The 15317-nt window shown below is 53.2% G+C and overlaps 2 protein-coding genes across 8 annotated transcripts in view; one reads left to right on the forward strand and one right to left on the reverse strand.

The window, feature by feature from the left end:
* Positions 1 to 6141: 6141 nt before the first annotated feature.
* Positions 6142 to 14981, reverse strand: JMJD4 (jumonji domain containing 4). Of its 4 annotated transcripts, XM_053930703.1 has the most exons (7): positions 14914 to 14981; positions 14279 to 14803; positions 13865 to 14030; positions 11654 to 11779; positions 11032 to 11299; positions 10361 to 10507; positions 6147 to 10049 (listed from the first exon to the last, which is right to left on the reverse strand). In XM_053930703.1, exons 2-7 carry the CDS (start codon positions 14541 to 14543, stop codon positions 9750 to 9752), a joined length of 1272 nt encoding a protein of 423 aa, XP_053786678.1. In that variant the 5' UTR covers positions 14544 to 14803; positions 14914 to 14981; the 3' UTR covers positions 6147 to 9749. The 4 variants fall into 4 exon arrangements, with proteins under 4 accessions (XP_045051544.2, XP_045051543.2, XP_053786678.1 ...); XM_024560628.4 differs by lacking the exon at positions 14914 to 14981 and having other exon boundaries at positions 14279 to 14875; XM_045195609.3 differs by lacking the exons at positions 13865 to 14030; positions 14914 to 14981 and having other exon boundaries at positions 6142 to 10049; positions 11032 to 11213; positions 14279 to 14875.
* SNAP47 (synaptosome associated protein 47) overlaps positions 14907 to 15317 on the forward strand; it is a 58049-nt gene continuing 57638 nt past the window's right edge. The window contains exon 1 of one of the 4 annotated variants that reach the window (XM_053930704.2): positions 14907 to 15230. The gene's annotated coding sequence lies outside the window, so the exon portion shown is untranslated. Of the gene's footprint in view, positions 15280 to 15317 lie in introns of all 4 variants that reach the window. The other 3 variants (XM_024560631.4, XM_071219245.1, XM_071219244.1) reach the window with 3 other exon arrangements.

Consider the following 15317-nt stretch of genomic DNA (forward strand, 5'->3'; position numbering starts at 1 on the left):
TTGAAATGAATGAGAAATCCCTATGCAGGACTAGAGGATCGGAAGCAGCCACCATGAGACTGCTGTTGGCAACAGGACTCATGCAACCTCTTTGAATTGGCTGTAGCTATTAAAATTTACACACATAAGTCCTCCCACCAGCTGTCCCATGCCTGGGTGGCAGTGTCCAGCAGGGGGTCCATATATATTGAGTCACCCAAATTCCCATATTGACTTTGTAACCCCTGGAATTTCACAATGTGCCTGTATTTGGATTTATGGTCTTTAAAGGAGAAGTTAAGGTCGGGTTCTTTGGGGTGGGCCCTCACCCAACAGACCAGCATCCTTAGAAGGAGAGAGAGTGAACAGAAGCACAGAAGGGCATCCAAACGACGCAGAATATGGCCACCTACAACTGAGGAGGGACTTTTGGGGAGGAGCCAGCCTTGACGATACCCTCATCTCAAACATCTGTCCTCCAGAACGTGAGAAAATGAATGTCTGCTGTTGACCCCACCCAACACAGCACTGTGTTCTGGCTGCCCCAAGACAGTCCACTGGGACACACTTAGGTGTTCCCGGTGGCCACGCTGATGTGGCAACTGGATTGAGTACATTAAGGTCCACAACACTGACAGGCTGCATTGCTGTGACAAACAGTCTCCCTTATGAAATGTTATGGGGACATGTGAGGTCACAGCTCCTGACCTGGCAGGTATGCATGATATCTTCTGTGAGATGACAAGCTATAGAGAAATGGATGGAATGGCTTAATGCATTCCCCTTCCTGTGTGCAAACCATTCTGTAAGGCTTGGAGAAGGTCTGGAGGGACGGGTGAGCTGACTGCTATGCAGGATACCTGGGGCTGTTCAAATGATAAAAATAGCACACTGCAAAGATGCTCATGGTCTACTGTGATGTGAAAACAATGTAATTATTTCTCTAACATTCCCACCAATACGTGAGAAGTGTCTTTCTTCCCCCCACTCACGAAGCTAGCATTGGGGGAGTGGAGGTCCAGGTTCCTGTGGTAGCAGGGCTGTGGGACACTCCAGTGGGAAGGCCTGGGGGGCACCAGGGGAGTCCCCATATTTGAGTCCGGTCATCTTGGGGTCCTGGAGGTACAGAGCCCTGTCCCTTCATTTTCACCTCAGACCATCCCTGACTGTAGCTGGTAGCCTGGTACACCTGCCCCGTCCCAGGAGACAGAGTAATTGTAGGCGTCTAACTGCTCCTCCATGGTCTCCTGGGAGAGCTCTGCAAAGACAGCACCCAGCAGCCAAGCAGGGAGGCACCGGGGCTTCACCAGGAGGTGGGAAGCGTCCATGAGAAACTTTGCTCCCCAGATTAGACACAGAGGGGCATCTGCACAGACGTCCAGCCTGGTGGGGGGGGGCAAAATGACACCTTGGGGCTCAGTAATAACAAGTACATAGAGAAACTTGATCCCCACATTCACTTTCCCATCCTGCCAGCCATGACCTGGGTATGAAAATGACAAAGCTGCCAGGCATCCAACACTAAACCACGTGCTCTTGCCCAGGATGGGCCCCTCATCCCAAGCTTTCCCTTATCATCCTCCAACACACACACATGCATGCACACACATGCACTCGTGCAGAACGAGGGGTAAGGGGAGTGGGGCTGCCCAGGAGGAATCACAGTTGTGGCCTGGCTGGATCACCCTACTTTGGGCTGCCCTGTGTTAGCTGAGGCATTGCAGGTGAGGGATCAGCCAATGGAACATCTCTCACTCTGAGCTTTCCTTAGCCCAGAGACTTGGAAAGTCAGGAAATGAGAAAACATGCTACTCTGTTGAACGTCTCTGGTCAAGTGAGCTGGACAGGGGGCTGTCTCTAGACTGTGGGTGCCTAGTTACCAGTGTCACCAAGGAAGTGAGGTCACTTCTTCAAGGTCCCATTACCTTGGTCCTTTCCTCCAATCAGGCTCATCCAATGCAGCTTCTGGGCTGTTGACTGCTCGCCCTCCTCATTCATGTCATCTCCCCATCTGTACACCCATGCCCCACATAGCCTGCCCCTGGCTCCCTGGAAATATGCCAGGTTCCCAGCTTGGAGGACAGAGCTGAGTTCATGCCTCTTTTCTTACCAGTCCTGGAAAAACCTTTGTGCCTCTCGGGCCTCCCTAGTCTCCCAACCTGCACTATGAGGGTGACGCACTTCCTGAGGACATCATCAACTGTGGAGAACATAGTACCTATAACGCCAGTGGGCTGGAGTCACAGAAATCTGATGCATAAATGTAGAGGTGGAAGAATGACAGGAATGAGTGATACATAGCATGGAACACCACTCAAAACTGGCCTGGGGGACAGCTGTGTGATCTTGAGGAGTCACTACCCAGCTTGACCTCATTTTCAGATCTGCACCTTCAAGGGGTTAAGATCAGAGGAAATTCAGACATTGTCATCCACTGGCCTAACACCTTCCAGTGGCCTTCTGTTAAACATAGAATCAAACCCTGTGCTCAAGTCAGTCCCTGTGGGGCTAGTCTCCACAGTGGCTCCTAGTGATCCTGCCTCTGGGTGGGATCATCCTTATGTACCCACTGAGTGTAAGTAACTGGCTTCTGAACAACAGAATGCAGCCAAGGTGATGGGATGTCAGGCCTCAGGTGAATGAGAAAAACTGTCACTTCTGTCACACTCTTATTCTTGTGTTTCCTCCCTTCCTCTCTACCTCTGCTTCAGTTTCTTTCTGTCTCTCTGTCTCTGCCTGTCTATCCCTTTCTCAGCCATAGCTCCTGAACTGGGAGAGCAAGTGCCAATGTTTCAAGCTGTCCTGTGCAGAGGCCCCCAGGAGAGAACCGAGGGAGTGCCAAGGTCAACAGCAGGAACTCAGGTTTCTTGTTTCAGACCGAATCCTAACAAAACCCAGGCAAGTGAGCTGGGAGCGAGTCTGCCCCAGTCGAGCCTCAGCTGAGATGCAGCCCCTACTTCATAGACACCTAGGAGCAGAGGCAACCAGCTGAACTGGGCCCAAACACCTTGTCCACAGAACTCTGGGGTGTTAACATTTGTACTTTACAGGTGCAAGGTTTGGGAGCAAGATTGTTTATGCCTTAGTTTCTCCATCTGACAGTTGGCAATAATAATAAACATACCTTCTCTGAGGTTATCCTGGAGAGTGTTAAAGAACTAATGTTTGAAAAATGGTTGGAACACTTGGGTGTCACAACTACTGTGTCTATATGTTATAATTTTTTTAAATGCCTCTTGCACCTGAGGTGGGGACTGGTGCCTGGCAGCACATAGGGAGCACTTCATAACAGGATAAATGGTGAATGACTGGTGCTATGGAAAGCCTTGCAAACATCCCCTCCTGTCCTGGCCTCGCATTGGCCATATGAGGAGCTGGGTCAGACCATCCATCTGTGTAGCCCTTTTTATGGTTTGGGACCAGAACTTCTCAGGATCCTGGGGACTTCTAGAGAGACATGGGATTTCCTGGGTTGGGGTGGAGGTTGCCAGGGTCAGCTGAGCCTCCTCCAGGGAAGGCAGGAGCCCTGACCTGAGGACAGAACCAGCCCCAGCCCAGGGTCTGGAAGCCAGGAAGAGGAGCAGACAAAGCCCAGGAAGCTCTGACGGAACTGGGAGAGGCCAGGAGAAACTCCTGGGGCCCATTCACCAGAGCTCCTGCTGCATGGAAGGCCCTGGGCAGAGATATTTGAATGACTCCTTTTCAATCTAGAAGTGCAACTTTTATTTGTTCAAAATTATACATATGTCTAACATTTAAATAGTGAACCTCTTTGCTGAGTGTGGGCTGCATGGCTGTCTGTGTGGCCAAACAAGGACCTCATTTCCCGGGCACAGCTGCACAATGGGAATCTGCTGCCTCTGGGGGTGAAAGCTCCAAGTCCTTGGCCTCCAAAGGAGGCTCAAACAGGGCACAGTAGGGAGGCAGCTGAGAGCCCCTTCACCCTCCCCAGCTTAAAGCTACCTGCTGCCAGAATATTGTTCAGCCTTGAAAAGGAAGGGAATTCTGACACAGGCTACAAGCACATGAACCTTCAGGATGATATGCCAAGAGAAATGAACCAGTCGCAAAAGGACAAATACAGGATAATCTCACTTGTGTGATGTCCCTAGTGAAGTCATATTCACAGAGATGGAACTGGAGGAGGTTTCAAGAGGGTGGGAGGAGAGGGGAGATGGTGTTTCCGGTTTGCAAGATGAGAAGAGTTCTGGAGAGGGTGGTGGTGACAGCTGCGCAGCAATGTGAATGTAACTGATACCACTGAGCTGTGCACTTACAAATGACTAAGATACTAAAGTTTGTTGTGTGTACTTCAAATTTTTTTTGTGCAAAAAGCTTTATTGTTTCCACTTGGTCCAATGCATGCGACAGGGCTCCAGGGTGGTTAAAATGGTTTCAGGGAGAGGCTTAGGCAGAAGCCAGACACCACGGGGACACACAGGGGCCTCTCAAAGGCTCTGGGCTCCAAGGATGAGCTTTTCAGAGAGATACTGGCCAGGCCCAGCCTGGGACCACCAGCCTGCAGAGGTGTCAGGTGTTGTGCATCTTCTTGATGAGCTTCACCTCCTCACCCAGGAAATCACAGAGCTGAAGGTCTGTGCAGGCAGAACCTGGGGTCTGGGTCAGGTTCTTCTCCAAGGCCAGGGCAGCTTCCCTGGTATCCTGAGTGTGACCCACTCATCTTGGGAAGGCTTCAGCACATCCTGGAAGAGAACGCAGCCATCACACTGGTATTGCAGCTTTAATAGACGCTCAGTGCCCTTGGCATCTCCTTGACCAACTGGGAGAAGAAGTGGCCCACGCCCTGTAGAGCCACACCAGACAGATGCAGGGGTAGGAGGCCCGCAGATGCAAAGTGACCAGGTAGTTGACAGCAGCCTCCACCTGGGTGGAGTAATTCTGATGAATCTGGAAGCTTGTGGTTGCTCGGCAATGAAGAGTTAAGACAAAAAATACCATTGGCTGGTCTCGGGGGCCGAGGGTGGCTGAGGTGGTTCTAAAGGTGGCAACTGGAAAAGATGTTAGAGGGCAGCTGGAAAGAAGGGGTGTCCCTAGGTCTGTTCCACCCAAACCCTGTTGAAGCAAGAGACAAATCCCAGGACCACCAAGGGCACTGTCTCATCAATTTTTTAAATTAAAAAGAAAGTCCCTGGTGCTGCTCAGAAGTGGCAGTCACTGTGACACCCATCTGGAAGGACATGACTAATGTCCCTTGTCAGGGACAGGGCAGAGGACATCCATGAAGGCCCTGGTCAGGCACGCGTCCCTTGGGTTTAAATGTTGAGACCAGAAGACAAACCTACTGCAGGACTCCAGCCCACAGAATCACAGACACAGCCTCGGATCTCAGGAGAAAGCACCACTCCTTAGTAATTAGATGCAATGTGACCCCGGAGCCTCAGCAGAAGGCCTTTGGGGGAATAGGCTGGAAAGTTCCTCACCTGTCCTGGGATCCTGCTCCATTTGCTGATGATTGCGGGAAGGGATTTGGTCAGGTGATAGCTGAGCAGGACAGAGACTGGCCCAGTCCAGTCATCCACATGATAAACCAGCAGCCCCTCCTCACGAGCTTCAAAGTCCACAGGCACCTTGTATCCACAGCCTCATCACACACACGCGGTTACTCAACCCCCCGGGATAGCTCCCACTCATATATCCTAACACCCACCCCTGCTCTCCAGATCCCATGCATGGAAGCTTTTCCCTTGGTTGGCCTTATGTGAAAATGAGTGATGATACCCTCAGGAAACAGATGGCCCTTTCAGTGGCTTATCCACATGAGAAGCAATTGAGAAGGAAGGAACTTTATCAGGTCTGAGGACTTTACAGAAAGATGTGGAAAGACCATGAGTGACACCTGTGTCCACACAGTCAAAGCAATCCTAATCCTAACACCAACCCAATCTTTAAAGCTAATACTAACCCTGACCCAACCCTACTTCTAACCCTACACATGTCTCTACAAACCCTAATATTGACCCATTACCCTCACCCTTACCCCTAACCCCTCGTCCTAGTCCTAATGCAATAACCCTTAACCCTGTCCCTAGTCCCAACCCTAACCCTACCCCAACCACTATTTCTAACCCTACAAAACCCCTGCCCAACCCCTAATGTTGACCCATTACCTTCACTCTTACCCCTAACCCTTTTCCCTAACTCTAACATGCTAACCCTTAACCCTGTCCCTACCCTGACCCTAGCCCTAATATTAACTCCTTACACTTACTGTCACCCTACCACTAATCTTAACCTCTTATCTTCACCGCCACTATAACCCCCAAATTCTCACCATAAAACTAACCCTAACCGTCAGTCTAATTCTAAACCTAACCCTTATCACAACCTTAAATCTAACTCTAACCCTAAAGTTAACCTAACCCTAAACCTACCCTAAAACAACCCTAATCCCCTAACCCTAACCCCCTAACCCTTTAACCCTGACCCTGAGTCTTAACCCTGATCTTTAAACTCGAGCCTGAGCCCAAACCCCTAAACCTAACCCCTATTTTTACTCTCTGCACACACTGCGCCACCCCCCGCCCAAACCACACAAGGAAAGACTTTCCTTTGGGAACAATTCATGGGTTAGGGGCCTGAGAAGAAACAGACGGCTGGAGTTGAGAATAGGATCAAGACAATGGTAGGAAGCAGCTCTGTGCTGGGGCAGGGCTGTCCAGTCTCCCAACAGCCTGTGTGCAGGCCCATAGCTGGGGAGAGAGGATGATGCCAGGCTGACAGGCAGGGTGTACCTAAATCTCTCAGGGGCCAGCTGTAGGGCGCCCTGCAGTGGACAGGGTCTGAGGTCCTGGGTTCCCCTCTGTGGAGCCTGGAATGAGGATGAGCAGCCCAAATGTGGCGGGGCTACAGGGCAGGAGGCCTGTGTCCTCCTCCACACATCAGGAGCATGGAGTGGTAACCCCAGGGTTCCTCATGGTTGGAGAAGTGTCTGATGGACTCAGTTCTTCATCGACAGTCCACAGTACCTGAGCTCCCTGGCGGACCCCCAAGCAAGAGCAGCTTGGGGACTGAGGGCCTGGTGTAATTTAGAATGGGGCTGAGCAGGAACCATGAGTCTAGCCAGAGTCCAGGACAGAACCATCCTCACTGGAGCCTCCAGGTCTTCATTTGGAAGTGGGACCAGAGTCATTGTCTATGCTTGGTAAGTGAACAGGACACCCAGGGCTAGCAGAGGGGAACTGGGCACAAGGGATTATTGAGGTTCCGTTCATTATCCCTAGAGTCTGTAGGCCCCTCTGCCTGTCCTGAGCACCCTGTGGGGTGGACCCAAGATCAACGCTGGGGATAACACAGATTAAGCAGGGAGACTCTGGGACAGACACAGCTGCCACCACTTACTCCCAACAGTTCCAGAACACACAGCTTGTTAAGGCAGGGGCCTGATGAAGGGCAGGCCGGTTCTGAGTTATCTCTTCCCCGCTTATGGCTACAAGGGTCACCTGTGCAGGGCCCAGAGTGACTGCACAAGTAGGCAGAGGACAGAGAAAATGGTGAAAGCAGTTGTTGAACCAGTGATTGTGAGGTTGATTACTGATGGTTTAGTCGAACTCGGAGGGTGCAGAGGTGATGTGCAAGGGAAGACTAAATTGCCACCAGCGTGTAGAGTGCTTGTTGGTTTGCTGAGTGTGCAAGTGCTGTCAAATGGCTCACAGTGGTTGTGCTGGATGGGGAGCTGGAAAGCGCAGAATGGTGGAGTGGTTGGTAACCTAGCTCAGCAGGTGTTCAGAGTGGCTCTTGCACAGGGAGTGTGCAACAAGACATGGTTGAACAGCTCACAGTGGCTGTGAAAAGCAGAAGTCTGACCGTGAGCATAGGAGCAGTTGTTCAGTGCCACAGAGGGTGTGCTGGAGTGAAAGTTGGATGGAGCAAGGTGCACATGCATGGGTTGGTTGTTGAGCCACATGTGTTGAGTGGGTAGAAGGTGACTGTGACTGGCAAACAATGGGTGTGTGAAGTGTGAGGCTGAACAAGAACAAGGCATTGGCTTCTGAGTTATACAGCATGTGCAGTGATTAAATGGCAGAGTGGGTGTGCAAACAATGTAAGTTTGTGTGGAATGAGTGTGTAAAGGGTGATCACTAATCCAGTGAGTGTGAATGGTTCAGCTAGTGTGCCAAATCAGTGGTTGAAAAACACTCAGGGAAGTGTGCAGAGGGACTGTCACATGGCAGTGGAGGAGCAGGTGTGGTGCAGGTGAGTACACCAAGGGGCTTTATTGGATTGCCCACAGTGACTGTGCAAGGAGAAAGTGCTGTGTGTCTGTGCTAACAAGGGGGTGCTGGAGGGAGCAGTGACTGCTGAATCCCAGTGAACAAGCACAGAGTGATCACATTGGTCAAGTTTATGTGCCCATGTGGCAAGGCCACAGTGCCACTTGGTCAAACGTCAGTGCAGTTATTGCTGTTGAGTTTTTAGATAAGATTCACATTTAACTCAGCGACTGAGCAAATAAAGCAGATGACCTGCCATAATGCCGGTGGGCCTTGTCCAATCAGTTGAGGCCTTAGAACCAGGACCAAGATTTACAATGCAATTCTGCTTCCAGACTGCAACACAGAACCCTTACCTAAGCCTAGCCTTTGGACCCATGACAACTTCAACTCTCCTCTCACACTCCAGCCTTCGCTGGACTCACACTCACTGGCCTCATCTCTCTATATACATCCGGCTGCCTGCACAACACTCATCCTGTGGCACACAGGTGTGCAAGGAGTGGAACTGGGATGGTGCAGATAGGTGTGCAGAGCTTAAAATGTAAACAGTGTGTAATGCTTTTCTTGGTGCAGAAGAGGTGTGCGAAGATTGGGAGCTGGTTGGGAAGAATGAGTGCAGAGTCGTCGTTGAATTGGTTTGCAAAGTGACTCTGGATGGCAGATAGTTGTGTGACAAGTAGGTGGATGGCACAGGACAAGTGTGTAAGAGGCCTGTCTCCAGCTGGCCTGTAGGTGGACCCTAACCAGGGCCCTCTCACTGCTGGTTGGGAGCAGAGGGGTGGCCCTGGAGGGAGACAACACATGAGTGTTGTGACCTGCCCCTTACTGTCCGCAGGGCCCAAGAGTCTCCTGCTACAGTGCCTGATGCCTGGGGGCCTGCCCCAGAGCACTGACCAATGAAATCTCTGGCTCAGGACCTTGCCAGGGGGGGCCAGAGGCCAGCAGAGGAAAGGAAGTTGCTGAACAGTTGTTCAAATGTGGGAGAGACAGGCCCTGCAATATGGGGGTGCCCAGGGCCCAGTCTCTCTCCCTCACCCCAAGGGGCTTGCTCCAGAGGGAGAGATGTGGCCCTGGGGGAGAGGCACTACTGTGGAGGGGGCCTGAGCTGCTGTGGGTGGGAGGCCTGTTGGCCTGGTGCTGGCATTTGCTGAGGGAATGCCAAGACAGGAAGAAAACCAAACCCCACACCACTCACACTCCTGACTCCCCAGCATACTCCCTACCAGCTTTGCCACAGGTCCAAGTTACCAGCAACTCTCTACCCACCCCTTCACCAGAACCAAGTCCCCAGTCCTGGCGGGCCCTCTGGACAAGCACAGAGGTCCTGCAATGCGAGGACAGTGCCAGACCCTTAAGAGCAGGAACTGCATCTAGGAAACCAAGGCACCAAGGCTCAGCAGGGAGACAGCATGTCCCAAGCCACGTGGGAGGATGCAGCTTTATTTCTGGAAGGGACCCTGGGGCAGGGCAACAGCTTTCCATGGTAGTGCCTGCAGGGTCCTGTCAGGACGTGTCCTGACACCCTCACAGCACACACTAAAGAGACTCCATGGCGGCCATGACCTCCTCTAGCTGCTGCAGGAGATCCTCTGGCTGTGGAGAGAGCATGCTGGTGTCCACTCTCTGGAAGTCGGGGTTGACCACCACAGACGCCAGCACCTCAGCAATCCGGCTGATGTCAAAAATGGTCTGCTGGGGGCCCAGCTGGGAGCCCTCACCATATTCCACTTCATCAGGGCCTATCTCCTTTGCTAGGAGGAGCCTCCTTTCAGCAATGACCTTGAGGAACTGGTAAAATTCTTCGAAATTAATCCCAGAGCAGGACCTCATGATGACCTAGGCCAGAGAGGAGTGACCAGTGAGCTACTGCTCACCTGCAACTTCGGCAAGTTTCTGCTGACTGTGGACAGAGTCCCAGGTGCAAAGAACCCCAAGCCATGGACCTGTCTTGAGGATGGAGACAGATACCTGGGGGACAGTCAGTGATTCCTAGTAGCCCCTGTGACCTGCCTCAGCCCCAGACTGACCCTTACAGGCAGGCCAGGAAGCCACTCCTCCCACCACTGCAACCCTATCCCAGGTGAGTTCCCCACCCCCTCTGTGGCCCTGGCCTCTGTCCCCACTGCCATCTAGGCCAGATGCCGCACCTGGCAGTGGTGGTGCCAGTCAGGCATGGTGTCCCTCCACTCGCTGACCTCCCGCTGCACGGTGTGGAGCTCTTGCTGTAGGAAATGCCACATGTTGGCCAGGTTACAGCCATTGACCCAGTTATGGTTGATGGAGATAGTGTCCTCCTGGAAGAGGTAGGTTGCAGGCTGTCTCCTGCCCCATCCTGAGATCCTCCCATCCCTACTCAGCTGGGAATGGCTGCTCCCGCCTGTCTCCCAGTGGGTGCTAGCAGGGAAGAGGGAACTGGGCCTGGGATCATATAAGTCCAGAGCTAACCCAGAGCGGGGATCCACAGGGGCCCTGGGCAACTGTGTGTGAAGACTAGGAAGGTAATTTGGGAAGGAGGAAATAGGGGCTAGAAACCCTTAGCATGTTGTATGGAGTTGACATGCCGACACACGGGACCAGCCTCACAATGGCCTGCCTTGTCACACACCCAGGGTCTCCCAAAGGGATAACCTGCCCACTGTGGAGTCGGGAGGGGTAGGCAAAGACTTCTCTCTTCAGGAAGCATCTAGAAAGGTGCCAAGAGCAGGCTGAGGGGCAGTGTCGAGAGGGGGTCAGGACCAGCCTGCTGAGCCACATGGTGTGTCTCCCTGCTTGCCTGGGCCAGCTCTTGGGCATGTGGGGCAGGGCGAGCCCACCCTACCATGTTGTGGACTTGGTGGTGCCAACCGCTGGGCACGAACACCATCTCGCCTGCCTCCTGCGTAACCTCCAGCGGGCGGCTGCAGCGGTTGAGCCCTGGGTGTGGGCAGCTCTCCAGGAATGCAGGGGCGGTCACATCGTAGGGCAAGCTACCATGACGGTCCCGTAGGGCTTCTTCTTGCCCTGGTGGGAAGAGGAACCACTTTTTCCTCCCACAGATATTGACAGACCAGCTGAAGGAGCGGAAAATGTCAGCATGGAATGGCGACCTGCAAAGAGTCCCTGTTGGTACCTTGTGGCCAGGGTGCGGGCTGTGGTTTTTCCAAATAGACTGGCCACGCTCTGGGGCCTGAGATCCCCAGCTCTCACACCTGTCTGTGAGCCACAGGGGTAAACTAGACCTCCCCACCCCAGCACACCCAGCAGGAGGGGCACAGGCTTTGGGCAGAGCCACAAAGGAAAGAGCAGAAGTGGGCTTGGAAATGCCAGGCCTGGCAGCTGCCTCCACAGCCTGGCCAAGGGAACTCTCGCAGAGGCTCTAAGAGAGCCGACATGGTTCAGCACAGCAATCAGGGACAAGGGACAAGGGACAAGGCAGTGGGTGGGAGTGGAGAGATGGTTACCAGGTGCCAGTGGGCCCCATGTAGATGAAACGGTAGTCGTCCACATCCAGGGTGTCCCAGTACTCGTTGAGCCAGTCAGAGGAGAAGTACACAGGCAGTGTGAATAAGCCCTCGGCAGAGGAGTCCCTTTAGAGAGCAAGTGGCATGAGGATGCTGTCACCTCCACACACCCAAGCCCAACATGGTCCCTGATGTGAGGGACCCTGGGCTGCCTGGCTGAATGGGGCCAACTCGGATGACCCAGCCCTAGTCTGACCACCGATGACCATAGCTCCCATTGACCCCAGCTGAGCTTGCCCAAATAACTGAACCAGAGTGGTGTGCAGGTGAGATTGTTGTGGATACTGTGACAGCGCCCAGATGACCCAGGCAGGTAGCGACCCAGGTGCCTTGGACCCCCCAGCACTAGTCCCACAGTTTCAGACTCTGGCTGAGTTGGGGTCTAAATGCGTCACCTGAATCAGACTGGCTTTGTGAAATTGTGGGCTTCTTCAGCGTTTTCACCCACACTAGTGACCTGGACTCTGCTGCACAGACACAAGGTCACAGGCTCAGGCACAAGATCAACCATGCACAGCAAGGTCCTTTTCACCCTCAGCCTCTCCAACCTCACTCCACAGTGAGTCCCACAAGCCAACCACGGGCTTCCAAATACGGAAGCACGTTAAACCATCCAAGGGAGGATGGCAGGCTGGAGCAAGCTTCTGGGCTCACTCACACGCCATGCTCAGAGGACACGGGGAGAGCCCAGCGGCAGCAAACCACTCGGAGCTGCCCAAACACCATGCCTGTGTGCACTCAGACTCCTGCCTGCCTACCAGACCGTCTGCCAGGGCCAGGCCTGCTCTGCTCTTTTCATTTTAGGGTTGCCAGGGAAAACACAGAACACTCAGTCAAAACCAAATTTCAAATAAACAATAAAAAAGTTTTTGTCATAAGTATGCCCCACGCAATACTTAGGGTATACTTACACCCCAAAAACCACTTATTGCTTACCTGTAGCTCAACTCCACAGTGCGTAAGTGTTGGGACCTACAAGTCCCTGAGGGCCAGTGTCTGGTAATACTTTAACCACTGTCTACACAGAAAGCTCCATGCTGAGCTCGAAGAGTAGTGGCAGGACCAATGAGGACATGCTGTGGGTGCTGCAGGTGGGGCTGGTGCTGGTGTGTCTCAAGTACTCTAGCATTGGCCTTAAGTGTCACAGAAGCCTGAGTTCCAGTCTCACTATACCTTTTTAAGCCTTGTTTTCCACATCAGCAAAACAAAAATTTCATTTGTGCACTAATTCATCCTATGTTAATTGAGCAACTAGCTGCCAGCTGGGGAAAGTCTGACTAGGATTGTTTCTGCTGGTGAAGCACATGCCCCTGGGCGCTACAAACCAGGGGAGCACTTCAGGGAGTGGGCATGGCACTGAGAGTGAGATGTTCTCAGAGCAGCATCATTTGAGCTCCCCAGTTGGAAGTGTGTAGGAGGGAGCAGATAAAGAAATTCCTCTTTAAAGAATTGGTGTTGCTCTGCAGTCATGGAGGCTTTAAGCAGGAGGGACACAGTGCTGCTGGAAAGCCTAGTAGTGGGGTGTAGGACTTGAGGCAGGCAGTCATTCAGGAGACTGGCAGCACAACAGGGTGGACCTGGAAAAGTGGGGTTGGAAAGGGAGGTTGGGCCCTGATTGGTGTGACTCAGTGGGTTAGGCATTGCCCTGCAAACTGAAAGGTTGAGTCAGAATTTGATTCCCGGTCAGGGCACATGCCTGGGTGGCAGGTTCCGTCCCTATCAGGGTGTGTACAAAAAGCAACCAATTGATGTTTCTCTCTTACATGGATGTTTCTCTCCCTTTCTCCCTCCCTCCCTTCCCCTCTCTCTAAAATCAATAAGCATATCCTCAGGTGAAGATAAAAAAGAAAAAGAAAGGGAGGCTGGTTCCAGGGGACACCCAGAGGAACAAAGGCTGGGTGCTGCCAATTAGATGGGCAAATGTGACAAAGATGCGATAATCAGAGCCTACCTGCACCTCCACCAGTCCCATGTTCCCCACACAGCCTATTGCGTGCATACCACGAGTCGGCCACACTGTTCTGCAGAGAGCTGTATTTCTTATACAGATTTAAATTCCTAACTGGGAAAAAGACAGAATCCCCCGTGTGCAGCCAGGGCTCACTTAGGTCTGGAAAAATTAGTGCTGTGGCCAGTGCACTATGCCTTTACCTGCACAGGTGCCAGTCTTTGAGGTAGAGACAGCCCCGTGGAGAGGAGTAGTGCCCCTGGATGTACTCTTTCCAGTAGCTGATGTAATCTCTGAGGGGCATGTGTTCTTTAGGGTTCGAGTTGTATTCCTGGACCCCGCAGTTTGCAACAGGTACAACTACATCTCCTGAAAGGGGAGGGTCAGATACAGGCTTTTCTGAGTACTCCAACTTGTCCATTTTCTCTGACCCTGTCCACCCTCCAACTCATTGCTACACCGTCTCCGCATCAATTCTTCTGGGGACCCACTCATGCCCTGCCTTCCCCCAAAACACTCAGTGGCGCCCTGTGTAGTATGACCTAAGGGAGTTTGGCCAGATGAGACTCAGAGGACCCTGCTCTAGTCCAGTCCTGACGCTCGCCCTCAGTCCTTACCATAATTTTGAAGCAGATAATCGAAGTCAGGTTTCCCACTGGATGTTACCCAGTGCCTCCTGCAGCCCCAGCCCTCGGTGAAGGCGCTGGAGAAAACACACGGCAGGTTGGGGAGCAGGTAACCCTTGAAGAAGTCCGCGTAGGAAAAGGAGTCTGGATTCTCAATGAAGTCAACACGGTCCGGGGTAGGGCAGACCCTGCTGGGGAGACGCCCCCGGAGGCGTCGGAAGTGGCTCTCTGCGAACACGCGCGTTTCCCTGTCCATGTCGGGCCAGACTCGGCGTCCACCGGGTGCGGGGCTGCCAGGGACAGAAGGGAGGCTCGGGACGGGACAAACGGTCGTGGGTTGTGTCGTCGGATGGAGAAGCTTCCGGCAGGTCGGGAGGGGAGGAGAGGGCGTCTACCGAGAGCGGAGGGACTGCTGGGGGAGAGGAATCTTCCGAGGATGGTGTGCCTGTGCTGCCGCTAGGCGAAAGGCGCGAGCCGGAACCTGGCCTCCGGACTCCCACAGTCTTACATTTTAACCTGGGAAGTGAAAACGAAGTATTTCCTAAAAGTACTTCCGGCGCAGACACCTTGGACACTCGTGGCTCACAGCCTCCGCGCCGGCTGGAACAAAATCGGGAGATACATACACAACTGCGCCACCGGCCAGACGCTGCCGAGCGGAACCAGAAAGCCGCGGGCGGAGTTCTTGCAGGACTGCGTACCGGGGAACGTGGGGATTTGAACGCATGCGCACAACACGCAGCGGCCCTCACGGGGCGCGGGCGCAGGCGCGGGCGCTTGGAGTGGCCCTCGCAACTACTGGCTCTCATCTGAGATTGTCCGCGTCCACCCCGGGTCTCCTCGTCTTAGCACCTCAAGACTCAGGAATGCGTCGTTTCTAGTCTGCGTCTGGGCCTGTGCTGCGCCGAGGACCCCTCCTTTTTTCAGTGCCCAAGGGGCTGGGGTAGGTGGTGTATTGTGGGCCCGGCTGAGAAAGGTGCAGAAGGCCAAAGGTGGGGTCCTAGGGGATGGTGAAGGACTAAGGGGATGA

This window comes from Desmodus rotundus, chromosome 9, assembly GCF_022682495.2.
Source record: "Desmodus rotundus isolate HL8 chromosome 9, HLdesRot8A.1, whole genome shotgun sequence".
In the NCBI taxonomy this organism is placed as follows: Eukaryota; Metazoa; Chordata; class Mammalia; order Chiroptera; family Phyllostomidae; genus Desmodus; species Desmodus rotundus.

Bases quoted from the DNA above. Each gene is read 5' to 3' on its own strand.
- JMJD4 (XM_053930703.1), bottom strand. From the start codon at position 14,543: ATGGACAGGGAAACGCGCGTGTTCGCAGAGAGCCACTTCCGACGCCTC. The intron at 11,300-11,653 runs GTAACCATCTCT...GACTCTTTGCAG, and splicing joins ATGGGGCCCACTGGCACCTG to GTCGCCATTCCATGCTGACA. The intron at 10,508-11,031 runs GTAGGGTGGGCT...TACCTCTTCCAG, and splicing joins ACCACCAAGTCCACAACATG to GAGGACACTATCTCCATCAA.